The 18,250-nt window shown below is 36.8% G+C and overlaps 1 protein-coding gene across 3 annotated transcripts; it reads left to right on the forward strand.

Annotated features, from left to right (window-relative positions):
- Positions 1–4,197: 4,197 nt before the first annotated feature.
- Positions 4,198–17,722, forward strand: LOC107829025 (uncharacterized). Of its 3 annotated transcripts, XM_075244251.1 has the most exons (9): positions 4,198–4,500; positions 8,021–8,497; positions 9,348–9,446; positions 9,681–9,752; positions 15,334–15,489; positions 15,755–15,817; positions 16,074–16,280; positions 16,888–16,949; positions 17,062–17,722. In XM_075244251.1, exons 1-9 carry the CDS (start codon positions 4,302–4,304, stop codon positions 17,527–17,529), a joined length of 1,803 nt encoding a protein of 600 aa, XP_075100352.1. In that variant the 5' UTR covers positions 4,198–4,301; the 3' UTR covers positions 17,530–17,722. The 3 variants fall into 3 exon arrangements, with proteins under 3 accessions (XP_075100352.1, XP_075100354.1, XP_075100353.1); XM_075244252.1 differs by lacking the exon at positions 15,334–15,489 and having other exon boundaries at positions 4,202–4,500; XM_075244253.1 differs by lacking the exons at positions 15,334–15,489; positions 15,755–15,817 and having other exon boundaries at positions 4,200–4,500.
- Positions 17,723–18,250: the final 528 nt, after the last annotated feature.

Here is an 18,250-nt window from a genome sequence, read left to right on the forward strand (position 1 = left end):
TTCTGAAAGCCGAGTGATGATTCAAGGATTCAATCAAGGAGGACAAAGGGCCATAGGAGCTATCAAGCTGGAAATCACCATGAGAGATATGCAATCAACTACATGGATGCTTGTGATTGATGCAAAAATTTCATACAATTTGTTGCTTGGCAGGCCGTGGATACACGAGAACAAAGTTGTCCCATCAACTTACTACCAATGTTTGAAATATAATAAAGATGGAGTCGAAAAGAAGATAGTTGCTGACGACAAGCCGTTCTCTGAAGCCGAGGCATATTTCGCTGATGCAAAGTTCTACTTGAAGAACCATATCATGAAGGGAGTAAAAGTTGATGACATCACGAAGGCCAAAGGCAAGAAAATAGCTCTTTTATTTCGTTACGTCCCAAAAGTGAAGAAAGATGAAGGAGAATCATCAAGCCTCCAAAAAGGTGCACTAAGAGAATTAACCATTCATATCAAGCAGATTGATACCATAAAGTTATCTTCAAAGCTACTGGAAAATTTTATGGCCCCTAACATGCCTCAAAATAAGGCACTCCCTATGAAACGCACAAATTAAGGTTTTGATCCGAATGCTTACAGGTTGTTCGCAAAGGCTGGATATGATCCCAATGAACCATCTAAGCTAGGGAAGCTCCCACCTGAAGCTACTAGTAAAGCAAACACGATGAAGGATAATGAGCATGTAGTGAAGCAATCACGTGAGGGTCTAGGTTACAAACAACCCCCACCAGTTCGTATCTCCATTAGAAGAGAAAGTATTAACTATATCACGACGGAAGATTTGAAGCCGCCCGCCTATGACTTTAGTTCGCCTTTGGAATTTGACCACAGACGATGATTGCAGATATGGATGAAGACCTTGATGCTATTCTTCAGAGCTTCTTTAGCCTTTCCTTCTGCTTACTTGCTTGTCCCTTAGTCTTCTCCTTTGACCCCTTTATATAGGTGGTGGGTGGAGTAATCTCCAAGAAAACCCTAGTGGATCATTGAGCTTGAGGCTTATGGGCCGACCCATTTGATAGAAGACCAATTTGCGGCCTAGCCCAATAATATATTGAACTTTTATTTAAATCAATTCATTTTAGATTTAAATAATCGACCCGATTATACTAGCCCATAGTATCATTTGGACTAATATGTATTTAATACATGATTAAATCCAAATTACTTGTGGATTTAAATTTAATAAAATTTTATTTGTCTACAAATTCCCCCTGCTTCAAGGCTTGTCGGGATGTAGGCCTGCCGAATGAAAGATGAACCCGCTGATCCTAATAAAAATATAAATATTTGTGAGTACAATTCTATGTATCCCTTGATTCTCCTCTCTAAAATTCTTCGTGATTCAAGGGCTTGAGAAGTGTCTTTCTCGAATGTAGGATGATGTGGACCTCCTTGTGATGTATTTAATCGCCAAGAACGTCGAGCAACACTTTGTTGTTACGGGTTGATCTCCGGGAAGAACTCCGTTGATCACTCCTTTGTTAAAGAACTAAGCACTTGATGATTGATTTCTCTGTTTGTGGATGCCTTCACCAATTGCGGAGTGTTCTTCTCCAACTCTGAATGTCCCCTGAGAGTTATGTAGTCCCCTCTATTTATAGTTGTAGAGGATGGACAATCAAGTTACATAAGAACTCTCTTACTTGATTCTGATTGGGCCACGTCATTTTAGCCACTTGGCGACTCGTGGTTGGTTCTTGCTTTTTGACTTGGATTGCCACATCATTTAACACGTGGCGTCACCTTATTGGCCTGAAGTTTGACTGGATATGCCATGTCACATGGCATAAGTCTAGGCCTTAAGATGAAATGGACCTTGGGCTTGAAAATAATAAAATGGGCTAATTTAACTTGAAAACCCCAAATTAATTATTTAACCCAATTGAATTTAATCCAAATTTTATATGAATTAGACCCAATAATTTTTGTATCTCTACATGTATCTTGTTCAATTAGTAATATATAAACAAAACGAATAATCAAGCATATTAAAAAATCATGAACGTTCACGTATGTATCTAGTTCAATTAGTAATAAAAAAAAGATAATATTTAAGCATATCAAGAAAATCATGAACGTACCGGTAATATCACAGGTGAAACTAATGACAAAAATTTGGTAGGCAGGTGGGAATCTCATATCTGAACTCAACCAAGTCTGGTCAACTATGTAGTGACCTAGCACTTGGATTTAAATATTAAGAGGTATTAAAGTGCAAGAAACTTGACTAAAAAACTTTAGAAAGGGATAGCCACGTTTTGGACACTACCATCTGAAAAGTCAAAAATTCAGTTCATTACTAACTTTTTTAAGTCTTTTAATAATACTATAGATTGATCTCGGCATGAGTTATAATCGTGGCATGCTAATAGTGTATAGTTATTTTACATCATCCAACATGAAAAATAGAGGAAAATAATCTGTTTATAACAAGATCAAATATACACATAGTACAGTAGAAAAGTGTCTATGTTGTCCTTGTAATATAAATTAAATAAGTACTCCCTTCGATTTACAATAAGTGACCAATTTGCTTTTAACATGCTCATTAAGAAAATACTAAATTATATACAAAAATACCTACTATGACTAAACTACCCCTAATTAAACATTTAATGTAAGGAGTAAGAAAACTTTCTAGGGATATGTACATAGGAGTTATTATAGTAAAAAGGCGAAATACATAGATTACCACCTTAACTTGTCCCCAAATCCCCAGTTACACACTTTTTGCGGATAAAAGTTATCTTACACACTCAACCTTTTTAAAGTGTGCCTAAGACACACCACTTTTATGTTTGACCACTTCTTCTCAGAGATTGCATCACACGCGCTAATTAAATTGCAACACGTGTCATAACTAAAGGGAAAAAAATATATTTATATCCCAATTGATAATATTCAAGTAAACAAAAAAATAAATCATAAAAAAATTCCCACACCCCCACCCCCACCCTCACCACATGTCTCTTCTTTTTTCCACTCCATTGTCCCCTCCGCATATCCACCATACTTTTCTCTCCGATTAACCGGAAAATCCCCTCGTAAAACACTCTGCTTCTCCTATTCTTTAAGAAAATACTGATTTTATTTTATTTTATTTTAGGTGATATCTAGAATAGGTTATCAATTTTGCATCAGTTAAGTTATAGCAAAAGTATGCAACGAATCCTCCTCTAAAACCTTAGCAGCCATGGCAGAGAGAACCCACAAGAAAAAATCCATAGACTCCTTTGTTTTGCCACTGTCAGATTTATATAAATGAAACACCCATTTTTATTGATTTCTTTCTTTTTCAGCTTGAAGAAGAATCTAAACTATTTCACTGGTTGGATTTTCGAGCAAAACTCCATCGCTGACCAGAAAAAGACGAAAAAGAAGAGGGTTTCGCTGATAAATCCTTGGCGTTGGAGAAAAACACGGGTGGAGATGTTAAATCCAAAGATTGATACTCTTTTATTCCTACTTGGATCTACTAGACTGTTTGAATGTGGGTTTATTGTGGGAACAAAACAATAAGCAGGGTTGGGGACGAAGGGGTTGTGACCCAATTAAAAAAATTAAATAAAATTTTAACACGTGGCACTTTAATAAATAATCTGATAGAAAAAAATCAAATTTCACACGCTTCTTTTGTGTGTAAATACGCGAGCCAAAAATGGTGTGTACTAGATACACTTTAGAAAGGTTGCGTGTGTAATATTATTATCGTCCAACAAAAGTGTGTAAGAGGGATTTGAGCCATAGGTCTCGTGGGTACTTATGTATTTCGCCTAGTAAAAACAAATTAAATTCTTTCTTGATTACATACCTGGACACTTATTTTGAACCAAAATGAAAAAGCAAATTGGTCACTTATTGTGAACCGGAGGGATTACTATTACTAGTTTTTGTAATAAAGGATCAACATATGTGCAAGAACACAAAATAATGCAAGTGTAAACTACATTAGAACAAAGAATCATTACCTGTAGACAATCTGTAACCCCTAATCATGTGTATAGACAACTAAGAACTTGAAGATTCTCAGTTTTTTTTTTTTTTTTTTTTTTTTTTTTTGCTTAGCACGACCAATTAAGTACGCATCCATATATTTTATTTCTTTCACACTTCTAACCACCTTCATTTATTACCTTGTTTTTTATAATACTGAAAAACATTGATAATTGACTGAATTGTCGTCTATTTATAGAGTCCATAGTACTCTTGGCTCTTGGTGACAACTTGAATTGTGCGTGCTACTGACCATTTCATAAGTCTTTGTGCCACATACAAATAATTCCAAGGGCATTATGGCTATGGAGGTGGCGCAACACAGCCGGAGGGAGGTGGTACTGCCGGAGAGGAAGGTAGAGGCAGAGGAGACGGTGGAGGAGGCACTTGTCGGACGTCGAGGTCGACGCACCGCCAACGATGACGGCGGTGCTGTTAATGAAGAAGAGGTTAACAAGGAGGAGCTTAAGAATAGCTTCTACTTTGACAAGAATGGAGGTATACAATCTTCAAAACCATGTTCTACCTATAGTCTTTTACGTGAATAAAACTGAAGAAGTTTTGGTGTATTACTTTTTGATGTCGTAGTTTTCGTTTGTAGAAGAGAGCAGTGACAGTTGGAATTTTAATTTATTGAATATAAGCATCACTATTAACTCAACGCCAAGATCATTTAACTGGATGTCTCCTTTTTTCCCCTCGCGCTCGTGTTTCTGTGCTTGATTGTGACCTTCTATATTTTGTTTTTTTTATAATTATGTTTGCTTTTTGTTAATCTATATATTTAGGCTTTAATTTTCCTCAACACAGTACAATTTCTTTCGCTTTATAAGCGAATTGTTGGTTCTAAAGGAGGAGGATGAACTAGTTTTATATCTTGAGACAATGACAGTACTGTTACCGGTTGGAAACAACCTCTTGCAAAAATGCAGGTTAAAATTGTGTACAATAGATCCCTATTGTCCGGTTCTTCCTCGAACCCCGTACATAATGAGAGCTTAGTGCACCGGGCTGTCCCTTACACGATGATAGTACTAGGCTTCTAAAAAGTGAGAGATCATTACAGGAAAAAAGTAAAGTTTTTATAGATCGTGTTTTGGTTTTCTATTTTGGAAAGTTAATGGTTAAATTAAAATGTTTGTTACTAGTATTACTTTTTGGTTGGCTCAATAAAATACTCCATCCGTTTCATATTAAATGAGGTAGTTTCCTTTTTAGTCTGTTCCAAAACGAACGACAAATTTCTAAATTTGGAAATAATTCAACTTTAAACTCTTTCATTTTACCCATTTACCTTTAATAATGAGAAAATTTTTATAGCCACACAAATGTCACGGCCCCACAAACTTTTTACCCCTTACACTTTTAAGACCACAAGTTTCAAAAGTCTTCTTTTTTTCTTCTTAAACTTCGTGGGTCAAACTACGTCATCTAATATGAAACGGATGGAGTATCTTTTATCCATCTCGAGCCACCTTTTTGTTTTGAAAAACAAAAACAAAATGAACTTACTTTTATCAGTTGCACGGAGGACAAATGAAAGCAGTGGATCGACTCTACCTATATTCATCACGTTTCCATTTATTTTAACACATTCCAACATATGTGAAATCATTTTAATAATGGTATTATTTACAGAGTATATAATTTTTATAATTTCTTAAAATTCACTTAACTACTTTGATTAAATTTTGGTAAGATGCTTTTCCACTAAATCAATTTTCAACTTGTTATTTGATTTTTTCTTCCACTATATATACCGGCACAATACAGAAGTTAAATTTCATAAAATTCATAACAAGTTGTGTTAGAAAGATAAAGGTATAAAACTAAGAAATATCTTTAAAAAAACTCAAGTCAACTATCCTCTTTGGTATTAAGCTTTCTTTAGAAAAAGAAAAATCCACGTCAACTATCCTATTAGGGGTAAGGGGTTAAGTTGTCAAATTAAGCTATACCACGATATACGTTAGAAACTTGTTCATGTTATGAAAATTCAATTGAAAAATATATCAGAAATTAATTGGCATATTAGTTTGTATGTGAAATGAAAACTAGTATGAAATCTACGTTAATTATCCTTCGTACCTCTATCCCAACTCTATTAGGGGTTGAAGTATAGTCTAAAGGTTGCATTAGACTCCAGTTTGTCCTACTCGTCAGGTGGAGGACTAACAACAACAACAACAATAACCCAGTAAAATTTTATTAGTGGGGTCTGGAAAGGGTAGTGTGTACGCAGACCTTACCTCTACCCTGAAGAAGTAGAGAGACTGTTTCCGAAAGACCATCGGCTCAAAAGAATAAAAAGACAAAAGGAGACAATATTAGTTTCACTACAGAGATAATATGAAAAATAGGAACATAAAATGCAGAAGAAAAATGCAAAGCAGAAACGATGGCTAATCAATAGGTCCTGCACCGAAAAGAGAAAATAGTAAGACACGACATTATCACTAGCTATCTTAGACAAAAACCTTACCAGACTAGGCTCACAAAGATACAAAGTAAGGCAAGACTCAACTACCTCCTAGCCTACAACCGTAATACTCGACCTCCACAACTTCCTATCAAGTGTCATGTTATGGGAAATCTGAAGTCTCGTCATATCCTGCCTGATCACCTCCCCCTAATACTTCTTAGGCCGCCCTCTACCTCTTCTCGTGCGTAAGGATTCATCTATATTCTTTACGGTCTATTCTATCCAAAAATAATTAATAAAAAATTTGTGTTGGTACAAAACAGATTATTTTTCAGGAAAATGCTTTTTCACAATAAAATTATTATTTAGTACTTATTTGGTTACCAAAGATCAAAGCAAGGAAATAACTTCGGTCGCGTATTAAGAAAGTTATTTATAACTATTTCAAATTTTATTTGCATATTAATTGTTCAAAATTAGCATTTAAACATTATTATCAAATTTTAATATTCGAAAATTTCATCAAAATAATGTTATCCGATTTTCTAATATTATTATAATTCTTTTATATATCGTTTTTCAAGATATACCTTTCACTCATCTATCAAGAACCATAGAAAAAAATTCCTTCTGAATCAGTTTTAGTTCGTTAGACCAAGCAAGTCAAATTTTCAAATTCATCATCCATCCTGTAAAAGAAAATGAGAAAGGAAAAGCGAAATAAGAAGAGAGAAGAAATGAAAGAATGTGTTCAGTCTGCGAGGGCCCAAAACAAAGATGAAAAAATTCCCTCCCAATTTTCCTCAGTTGTACCAAATTTAAGAACTGAACAACCGATCATCACCCTCCCGCCTCCGGCGAACTGCGATTTTCTGGTAGCTTAACAGCGCCGCAGCGCAATCTACGAAGATATTAAAGAATGACTTACTCGTAAGTTGTAAGCTCTGTTGTAATTCACTGTTTCATCCGACTCACTGACCGCTGTGGCATTAGAGGCCGTCGTACTAGTGAACATGAAATTATTAATGACTTTATTCTGGCAGCTGTAGCATTGGAGGCCTCTCTAACTCATAGTATTGATTTTGTTCAAACACAGTTTGACTGATTCTATTAAGTTTACTTTCCGAATCAATTTTAAAATGAGCTCCTAATTCTGGAGTTTTAATGTCTATAAAAATTGCAACAAATTTATCAACCTTCTTTACTTGAAGCATTTCCTTCCATTTTCACGGTAGAGGTCAGTAATAGCAGAATTTTGGTATTACTCTAATTGAATATGATATATACATATATATATATATATATATACACACACACACACACACACACGAGAACAGTACCTTACTTTTCCTATTAATGGTTTAGATGGGCGTGTCTATCATATCGGGGTTATTGTCTAACATTGTCATACCAAATTTTGTTAAAGGATCATAAAAATATTGTTTCTCCTTGTTTAGTTCTTAAAATTGATCTCTCTTATTATCTTAGAATTAATGCTAGTGTATGACATTGCAAGTAAATGTTGCATATGCAAAGAGGCCTAAAGCTGCTAAGCTGTGTTCCTCACATGGTGTACTGTTATACTGTCCCTTGCAGGTATTGAGAACTTGACTGCCAATTTAAAGACTATAGACTTTCAGAAGGTTCTAGACGGTGTTGTCAATGGTAATGAGACGGGAAATGCTAAGACAGAAATTCTTTCTGGTGTATGTCTTCCACCCGCACTAGGACATGATTCACAGGATGAGACAGGAAATGCTAAGGGCAAGTTTCTTTCTGGTGTATGTCTTCCACCTTCACTAGGAAATGATTCACAGTCAAGTGCTTCAGTCACAAAAGGAAGTGAAAATGAAAGAATCGTTGAAGAGGAGGAAGTCGTCGAGTTGGAGTTCTTTGACACGACAGCAGTTGATAAGCTACACACACATAATGCATACTGTCCTAATTGCAGTTCTCGTATAACCAAGGTTGTCCTCCGAAGGGTAAAGCGGGAAAGAAGGATTTCAGTAGAAACTGATGATCGTCAGGACCTACTTGGATGCTTGTCATGCTTCAGCATCTTCGTCCGTATAGGTATATTTTCAATGTTTTATGTTCTTTTGACTTCTGAATATCTCGTCTAAATGTATTAGATGTACAGCTAGGTTGCAGTAATGTTACTATTTAAAATGTCGATTCATTTGTTGTCCTTGTGTTTGATGACAACACGATGAAGATCAGTAAGCTCAAACTTTTACTATAAGGCAGGGAAGAAAAAGAGATGTCAAGTAGGGATCAATGATCATGGATCTGAATTGTTTAAAAAATGGAAAGTGAAGTTCTGTGGTTCAACAGCATTTGGCTTACAGTCATTGCACTATATACCATTCTGAGGTTTTTCTTTATGTCTAAGCCCCTTTTTTCTTTTTTAATGTTCTGTCCTCCAGCAAGTTTTGACGTGCGTATGTTGAATCATATAAGAAAAGACTTTTAGGTTTTGTCCACCCCTCAGTAAGAACACGGAAAAACTTGAGCAGTAGCTAGCATTTATCATTGCATGCATAGTTTTGGCAAGATTATTCATCTGCAGTTTGTTTGCAGTGTGAAGTTTAAAGATGATACTTTTGAATAGATTTGGTGATATTCATTCTATTTGTGTGAGCTTTCACTATTTAATCACCTATCTGTAATAAGTTCATCTAATTACTCACTTTCATTTCGTTGACTCCCCTAAAAACTGCATACTAACGAATTTACAAGTCTAAATTTTATAGTTTTAACCTTAAAAACTCAAGTAGTGTTCCCTCTAATTTATAAGTGCAGTCATTTTTGAATTTACATTTAATTTAGAGTAGATGTATCTCACAATTTTCCACACATGATGACTAGTATTACATTTCTTATGACTGTATGCAGAATTCAAATGTTTGTTCAATTTATGCAGGAAAGAAGCTCAATCCGTTCCCACTTTTTGGAAGTGGAGGAGGAAACTCTGTGCCTTCTGGTTCTGCAACTGAAGAGGGAAAGCCAGTTCTTAATGAAGGTATTTAGTCTAGTTACTTTATGCACTTTGAATCGTCCATTTGCTTTCAGTAGGTGTTTTGAATTTCATGCATGATTATTCAGTCGTTTTACACAGCTTTCTAGTTTAGATAATTGATTTATTTGCATTAGCAACTCTGAAGGAAAGAAATGGTGCTAAAGATACTAGACGTTTTCTTTTTCCTTCAGTCTTGATGTGAAGTTTGACAATATGTGATATTTTAATGCTGAGCAGAAGGGTGCTTTGATCTGCATTGGTTTCTTCGCAAGAGAAAAGTTACGGATGGAAGAAAGTTAACCGAGCCAGGTAGTGTTTTCTAATAGTTTCTTAACTAACATATTCTTCCTTTGCTGTAGCTGATCAAACTGCATACATTCTATACAGTTCCTTTCACACCAATCAGAAATTGTTTCCTTGGTGACAGAGTACATGTTGCGGAAGCCAAATGTATATAGTGTGAATAAGTCACAACTACTATACCAAAAATTATGACAGCCACCAAATAATAAATAAGACAATAAAACAATAATAAAGGGAACACCAGAATTTACGAGGTTCGACTAATTTTGCCTACTCCTCGGACACAACCAATATTTTATTTCACTCCAAAAATACAAGTGAAATAATACTAAAGAGAGAAGATACAAATGCCTTAAACAGATGAGAAGGCAAATGAGAGGTGTGTATCAATCCTAAACATTAGGCCTTCTTTTATAGGGGAAAAATCCCCCCAAACTTAACTCTCAACCAATGTGGGACTTTGGCATTTTGCCAAACTTCAACAAATCTCCACCTTGGCAAAATTCCACATTTTCAATTCTCTCTCAATAACAAATTTTGGTTGTGTCTTCATCTTCAATCTTCAGTGTTCAACAATGTTGATCAAATCCAAACAATGTTGAAACTTGACCGCAGTCACCACCTTTGTCAGCATATCAGCAGGATTCTCTGTAGTATGAATTTTCTTCACCGTGACTCCACCTTCTTCTATGATTTCGCGTACGAAATGATACCGAACATCAATGTGCTTCGTCCTTGCATGATAAACTTGGTTCTTCGCTAATTGAATAGCACTTTGACTATCACAAAAAATTGTGATACCTTTTTGTTCAACACCAAGCTCCTTTAGCAATCCTTGAAGCCAAATTGCCTCTTTCACAGCATCTGTAATAGCCATGTATTCTGCCTCTGTTGTAGACAAAGCAACTGTTGACTGCAAAGTAGACTTCCAACTAACTGGTGCCTTTGCAAAAGTAAACACATAACCAGTAGTTGATCTTCGTTTGTCCATATCACCCGCAAAATCTGAGTCACAATATCCAACTACAGACTGATTGTCTTCCTGCTCAAAAACTAACCCGACATCTACAGTATTATGAATATACCGTAGAATCCACTTCACAGCTTGCCAATGCTCCTTCCCTGGATTGTGCATATATCTGCTAATAACTCCAACAGCTTGTGAAATGTCAGGCCTTGTGCAAACCATTGCATACATCAAGCTACCAACAACATTTGCGTATGGTACCTTTGACATATACTCTCGTTCAGCTTCATCCATTGGCGACATAGTAGTACTTAGCTTAAAATGGGAAGCAAGTGGAGTACTAACTGGCTTAGTCTTGTCATCTATGCCAAAACGTTGAAGTACTCTCTTCAAATATTCCTTTTGAGATAAACAGAGTTTCTTTGAACGTCTATCTCTAATTATCTCCATGCCAAGAATTTTCTTTGCCTCACCCAAATCCTTCATCTCGAACTCCTTCTTCAGTTGAATCTTCAACTTATCAATTTCTTCCAAATTCTTGGAAGCTATCAACATATCATCAACATATAGGAGAAGATATACAAAGGAACCATCTTTAAGCTTGTGCAAATACACACAATGATCGTATTTGCTTCTCTTGTACCCTTGCCGCAACATAAACTCGTCAAATCGCTTGTACCATTGTCTAGAAGATTGTTTCAATCCGTACAACGATTTTTCAAGTTTGCACACCATATTTTCTTTTCCAGCAACTTTGAATCCTTCTGGCTGAGTCATGTAGATTTCCTCCTCCAAGTTTCCATGTAAAAACGCAGTTTTTACATCCATCTGAACTAGTTCCAAATCCAATTGTGCTACCAAAGCCAACATAATTCTAATGGAGGAATGTTTTACAACTGGAGAAAACACTTCATTGTAATCAATTCCCTCCTTTTGAGCATATCCTTTGGCCACCAATCTTGCTTTGTAGCGAACATCTACTTGGTTAGGAAATCCTTCCTTCTTTGCAAATACCCATTTGCACCCAATTGCTTTCTTTCCCTTCGGGAGATTGGCCAATCTCCATGTATGATTCTGATGAAGGGACTGTATTTCATCATTCATGGCAATCCTCCACTTATCTTCTTTTGAACTTTGGACAGCGTCTTTATAAGTAGTAGGAACATCATCAGCTACAATTGAGGTTGCACAAGCAACCGTCTCTATGAGACGAACAAGTTTCGTTATTGTTCTTTTTGGCCTGCTGGTTGCTATTGATTCAAGTTGTTGTTGAGATTCCTGAGTTGGAATCTCCTCTACTGGCTCTCCTTCCAGAGGGTAATCTTCATTTGTTTCCTCCTCTGCTTCTTGTGTAGGAAAAATAAATTTTCCCTCAAACTCCACCTGCTTAGAAGCACCTTCATTTTGTTTGGTATCTTCTGTTACCTTATTTACCATAGCAAATTCATCAAAGGTAACATCTCTGCTGAATATTACTTTCTCTGTCATAGGACACCATAAGCGATATCCTTTGACTCCAGAAGTAATTCCCATAAAAATAGCCTTCTTTGCCCTTGGATCCAATTTTGACTCTGTCACATGATAATATGCAGTTGAGCCAAACACGTGCAAAGAGTTATAATCTACAGCAGGTTTTCCGTACCATTTTTCAAATGGTGTTTTGCCATCAATAGCAGCAGATGGTAGACGATTAATGAGGTGGCATGCATATGTAATTGCCTCAGCCCAAAATTCTTTGCCCAAGCCAGCATTGGACAACATACACCGTACCTTCTCCAGCAAGGTCCGGTTCATACGTTCTGCCACTCCATTCTGTTGTGGTGTATGTCTAACAGTGAAGTGTCGGATGATGCCATCATTTTCACAGACCTTATTGAAATGATCATTTTTGTATTCACCTCCATTGTCTGTGCGAATACACTTGATTCTCCTGCCTGTCTGATTCTCCACCATCGTCTTCCATTTGAGAAAAATTCCCAACACTTCATCTTTGCTCTTCATTGTATACACCCATACTCTTCGGGAAAAATCATCAACAAAGGTTACAAAATAGTGCTTCCCACCCAATGAAGGTGTTTTGGAAGGACCCCAAACATCAGAGTGTACATAATCCAAAATGCCTTTAGTATTATGGATCGCTGTACCAAATTTAACCCTTGTCTGTTTCCCTTTAACACAATGCTCACAAAACTCCAAGTTGCAAGCCTTTACTCCTTTTAACAATCCTTGATCTGATAGAGTTTTCAAGGATTTTCCTCCAACATGTCCCAAGCGCATGTGCCATAGCTTGGTTGCTTCTGCCTCTTTGTCGTCACTGGATGTTACTGTCGCTATCCCAATAACTGTACTGCCACGATAGCGGTACATATTATTATTCTTCCGATTAGCCTTCATTACCACTAGTGCACCGGAGCATACTCTCATCACTCCATTTTCTGCAATGATTTTGAACCCTTTTGATTCTAGGGCTCCCACAGAGATGAGATTCTTCTTCAAATCCGGTACATATCGAACATCTATCAATGTTCTGATCATTCCATCATGGTTCCTTAATCGTATTGAACCAATGCCATATGAGGTAAGAGGGCTGTTATCCGCTGTGTGGATGACTCCATATTCTCCTTCTTGAAATTCCATGAACCAGTCCCTGTTGGGACACATATGATAGCTACAAGCCGAGTCCATCAACCATATGTCTGATGATGTTGATGACTCTGTTGTAACTAATGAGAAGTCTGAATCATCACAATCAGCTACATTTGAATCCATAATAGCCTTTCCATTGTTATGTTTGGCCTTATTCTTCAACTTCGGACAGTCTTTCTTCCAGTGCCCTTTTTCTCGACAAAAGGCACATTCATCTTTACTGGGTCTGGATCTTGACTTGGATCTTCCCTTCTTTGTCCTCGTTTGATTTTGAGGACGACCCCTCACAAACAGTGCTTCTCCTTCTCCGCCCTTCTGTTTTTCTCGCTTTCTTTGTTCATAGCTGTACAAAGCTGAACAAACTTCTCTGAGAGAAATTTCGTCATTTCCATGGAGTAGAGTAGTTTCAAGGTGCTCGTACTCATCAGGAAGTGACGCCAACAACATTAAGGCCAAGTCACCATCATCATAAGTTGTATCCATATTTTGCAAATCTGTGACCAACTTATTGAAACTGGTGATATGTTCATTCATCGTGGTACCAGGAACATAGGTGAAGTGAAACAGTCTCTTCTTCATGTACAATTTTATTTTGACTGTTTTTCTTCAAAAATTTATCCTCCAGTGCTTTCCATAATTTACTTGCAGAAGTTTCCTTTGTGTATGGATATTTCTGCTCTCTAGCAAGGTAGGATCGAATGGTACCGCAAGCAATACGGTTGATAATTCTCCAATCTTCTTCTCCAATAACATCTGGTTTCTTTTCTTCAATGGCCAGATCTAGCCCTTGTTGAAAAAGGACATCTAGAACCTCGCCTTGCTACATCCCAAAATGTCCGGACCCGTCAAAAATTTCTACCGCAAATTTCGCATTTGACACAATTCTTGTCATAAGCGAAGATGCCAATGATGACGTATTGTTGACACTTGATGTAGATTCTTCTTGTTTATTGTCCCCCATATTTGACACAAATATTATTTAATAGCTGACGACACAAATCAAGATTATTTCCTTTCTGATGTAGAAGATCAGACTAAGCTGCAACTACAGAGCATACTCAGACAGAACCTTGACTCAGTTACCAAGATAAATCTTTTCTGATGTGGAAGATCAGACTATGCTGCAACCACAGAGCATACTTAGACAGTACCTTGGCTCTGATACCAATTGTTGCGGAAGCCAAATGTATATAGTGTGAATAAGTCACAACTACTATACCAAAAATTATGACAGCCACCAAATAATAAATAAGACAATAAAACAATAATAAAGGGAACACCAGAATTTACGAGGTTCGACTAATTTTGCCTACTCCTCGGACACAACCAATATTTTATTTCACTCCAAAAATACAAGTGAAATAATACTAAAGAGAGAAGATACAAATGCCTTAAACAGATGAGAAGGCAAATGAGAGGTGTGTATCAATCCTAAACATTAGGCCTTCTTTTATAGGGGAAAAATCCCCCCCAAACTTAACTCCCAACCAATGTGGGACTTTGGCATTTTGCCAAACTTCAACAGTACAAACATTATAATCTTTTCCCCATGTTTTAAGTAAATTACTTTGGCTTCTTAAGATCATCATGGTCTGTTTTCTAGGTGCAGGCTTGTTAGCTATGTGCCTATGTCTATCATTCTCTACATTGATCGGGTAAGGGTGCGGGCACACTGACACGGGTGCAATACAGAAAAATCAAAAAACTTCTAACTAGCGCCGACACGCTAAGTGCAAAAACTTTTGTAGATTACATAAATTTTAAAATTAAAGGACTATTATCAAGCAGTTAATGGGGGGACGATGCACTGCTTAGCTGCTCAAGCCTATATGTCTAACATTGTTAAACGATCTTGATATTGTTTTTTTCACCTGACCTATGTCACTCCCAATATTCGTGTAACAAGAAAAGATCTTGACCAAGCAAACAATAGTACTGATTTGGGTTCATCTCATAATCCGTTTGAACCATCAGCTGGGCATAACACTCATCCTTTTCCAAATGGAAGACAACCATCAGCCAAAGACGATGCCACTGACGATAAATCCCCAACCCCTAAGAAACTTTCAGGAACTCCTCCAGCAAAAGGACCCACACATCCCGGAAGTATTTTTGATCTTGGAGAGGAAGGTAATGCAATTGAAGAGAAGAATTAATTCTCCTTAATACACAATATTTTCTATCTTTATGGAGAAATTTTTCTGTTTTTGTGTTTGTTGCTCAGCTTTCTCTTTTAGCCAGTTTCTACTTTTGAACACCTTTGTTTGTGTTTACCATGTCCAAGGCCAGTAGTTCTACATGTACTCCTGTACTTCTCGAAAGTACAGTGAGCAGAAAACTTTTCCTTGTATCTCTTTTCTTTCCACTTATCATTGGGAAACTGCAAATTTTGCAGGTGGCTTCATTCCTGGGGCAATGCCATCAAAGAAACCACCAAGTGAAATTAAAGAGAATAAAGGTGATAGTGCATCAGATTTTTCGTATCCACTATGTTTATCTTTTCATCTAGTAGTCGCCCTAATCGGCCAGGGGCGGACGTGATCATATCTTACACCAGTATTTCATGAAAAAGCTTTTCAGCATCTTAGCTGTATTTGAGTGGAATCGAAAATGTTCCAAGTTTTTTCCTATTGCAAAGTATTAGAGCTTAGGTGTTAATGAAATGTTAAAAGTTTGTAGGGAAATATGTTTTGATAAGTGGCTATATAATGCAGGAGATGATTGGCGAATTCCAATGGATGACCCAGGAGCTTCATCATCAACAGCGGATTCCGGCAGTACACAAAGACCATTACCTCCAGTTGAAGTTAAAAAAACCAAATCACTGGAGATTGTAAAATGCATAGTATATGGAGGTTTAATAGAGTCAATTACAAGCTTGGGTGTGATTTCCTCTGCAGCTGCTTCCGATGTTGACACAAGTAATTGAGACCTTTTTTCTAAGTTTAACTTTTCAATCTTCATTATCTTGGTTGGTTACTCCAATTGTAATCTAGGAGCTCTTTGTGAGAGTAATGAAGGATCTTTCACTTTAAAATATTAGAAGCATTATCTTTTGACTGATGTCTTCCTAGTTCAATAGATAGGATAAAAAAGTTATCTGGATACTTGAACTGGTGCATCTCTTACCCATGCTGATGCGTGGTTCTACATTTACATTAACAGATTTCCTCTAGATTAGTTAGTTTTGTGTAGCATCACGTGTATGTTTGATCATGGGCATATCTCAAAATGTAAATGCCAACTTTGATGACGCAAAGCACCTACAGTTGGTGGAATGCTACACAGGCATACCCCAACACACACTAGGCCATTGAGTTGCATGAGTATTTTGACTTAAGGTTTATGTTTGTAGACCAAAGAGATAATGTAATGTTCTTTATTTGGTTAGAGGTGACTTCTGTGGATAGTGCTGATGCATGTGACAGAGCTACTATACATGAAAAACCAAGGCTTCTAAATCATCTCTCTCCTAAAATCTTGACAGACTAAGAATGGTTTACTTACAGATTTATCTTTATACTGCAGTGAAGATCGTAACTATTGGAGTGGCAAATCTGATAGCTGGATTTTTTGTCATTTGTCAGAATGTGAGTATTCTGCTTCTGCTTTACAGTTGCTAACTGTTCTTCTACCTTCCTTTCTCCTTCTGCTTTAGTTCTTACTTCTTAATCTATCCTCAAATAAAATGGAAATTTGCAGTTGGTAGACTTGAAGTATAATGTCGGAGGAGGTTCCAATCTTAGTGATCAAGCAGATCGATATGGAGAGCTACTTGGCCAAAGAAAGCATTTCCTACTTCATGCTACTTTTGCCCTGTTGTCATATTTTGTATTTGGCCTTGTCCCACCAGTAGTATATGGCTTCACGTTTCGTAAGAGTGACGACAGAGACTACAAGCTTATAGCAGTTGCAGCGGCTTCTCTTTTGTGCATTATCATACTTGCTGCTGCAAAGGCTTATACACAAGGAGCAAATAAGTTCAGTAGATACTTCAAGACTATTGTGTCCTATGTTACAGCTGCAGGTATGGCCTCAGGTGTTGGTTATGCAGCAGGCCATTTAATTAAGAGGCTCATGGATCAGTTGGGCTGGTTTGACTCAAACCCTGCACCCTCTCTTTTTTCCTCCGAGATGATTTCACAAAATCCAGTCTGGGCATCCTATTGACATCTTCTCCGTGTTGTTAAATCTTCTGTATTTTCCTCTTCGTTCTTTGTAAGCTTTTAGTACCTCTGAGAATTTGGCTGTTTCCTTTGGGAATGTTGAGTGAGCGAGTGAGTTTTGGTTGTTCCTACGTGAAATTCTGATGATGTTTTTGTAGCCCCTGCTTGTGCTATTCAACTCTGTGATATTCTGATGATGTTTCTGTCGGGCTAATTGATTTGAATTATCTATTTGAGTAAAATTAAGTTTTTAAATCAAATTGTCCGTATTAATCACAATCATTATAACTGAAATCCAACTTGCTCATAAAGAACTGGAACATTTTACTGGAATGATCGTATCAAATAAGAAAGGGAAATACCAAAAAAGGAAATGCAGAGGGAATCAAGATTTCTCAAGTAGTGAATTTCCATCATTCATCTCAAGCACGGAGTGCTTATATTAATCAGTTCATGTTTAAGAACCTTTGGTTATTTTGATGCGAAATAATGGAATGAGATGTAAGAAAGACTTCCATTCTTATGAGTGCATACTATATTGAATACATACAGTGATACCTAAAGTTGCTACGATTTTTTCATTTAGACACCTCAAGTAGGCCTTATTCCGATTGAACACTTGTAGTAGACTCAAAATATACCAATCAGACACATCTCGCTAACATGGTTGATAGCGTGAGTTGCAAACCAATTAGCAAAAAAGAAAGATCCTTTTGCCTCTTCCA

The sequence above is a fragment of the Nicotiana tabacum genome, chromosome 22 (genome assembly GCF_000715075.1).
Source record: "Nicotiana tabacum cultivar K326 chromosome 22, ASM71507v2, whole genome shotgun sequence".
NCBI lineage: Eukaryota > Viridiplantae > Streptophyta > Magnoliopsida > Solanales > Solanaceae > Nicotiana > Nicotiana tabacum.

Bases quoted from the DNA above. Each gene is read 5' to 3' on its own strand.
- LOC107829025 (XM_075244251.1), top strand. From the start codon at position 4,302: ATGGCTATGGAGGTGGCGCAACACAGCCGGAGGGAGGTGGTACTGCCG. The intron at 4,501-8,020 runs GTATACAATCTT...TGTCCCTTGCAG, and splicing joins CTACTTTGACAAGAATGGAG to GTATTGAGAACTTGACTGCC. The intron at 15,490-15,754 runs GTAATGCAATTG...CAAATTTTGCAG, and splicing joins TTTTGATCTTGGAGAGGAAG to GTGGCTTCATTCCTGGGGCA.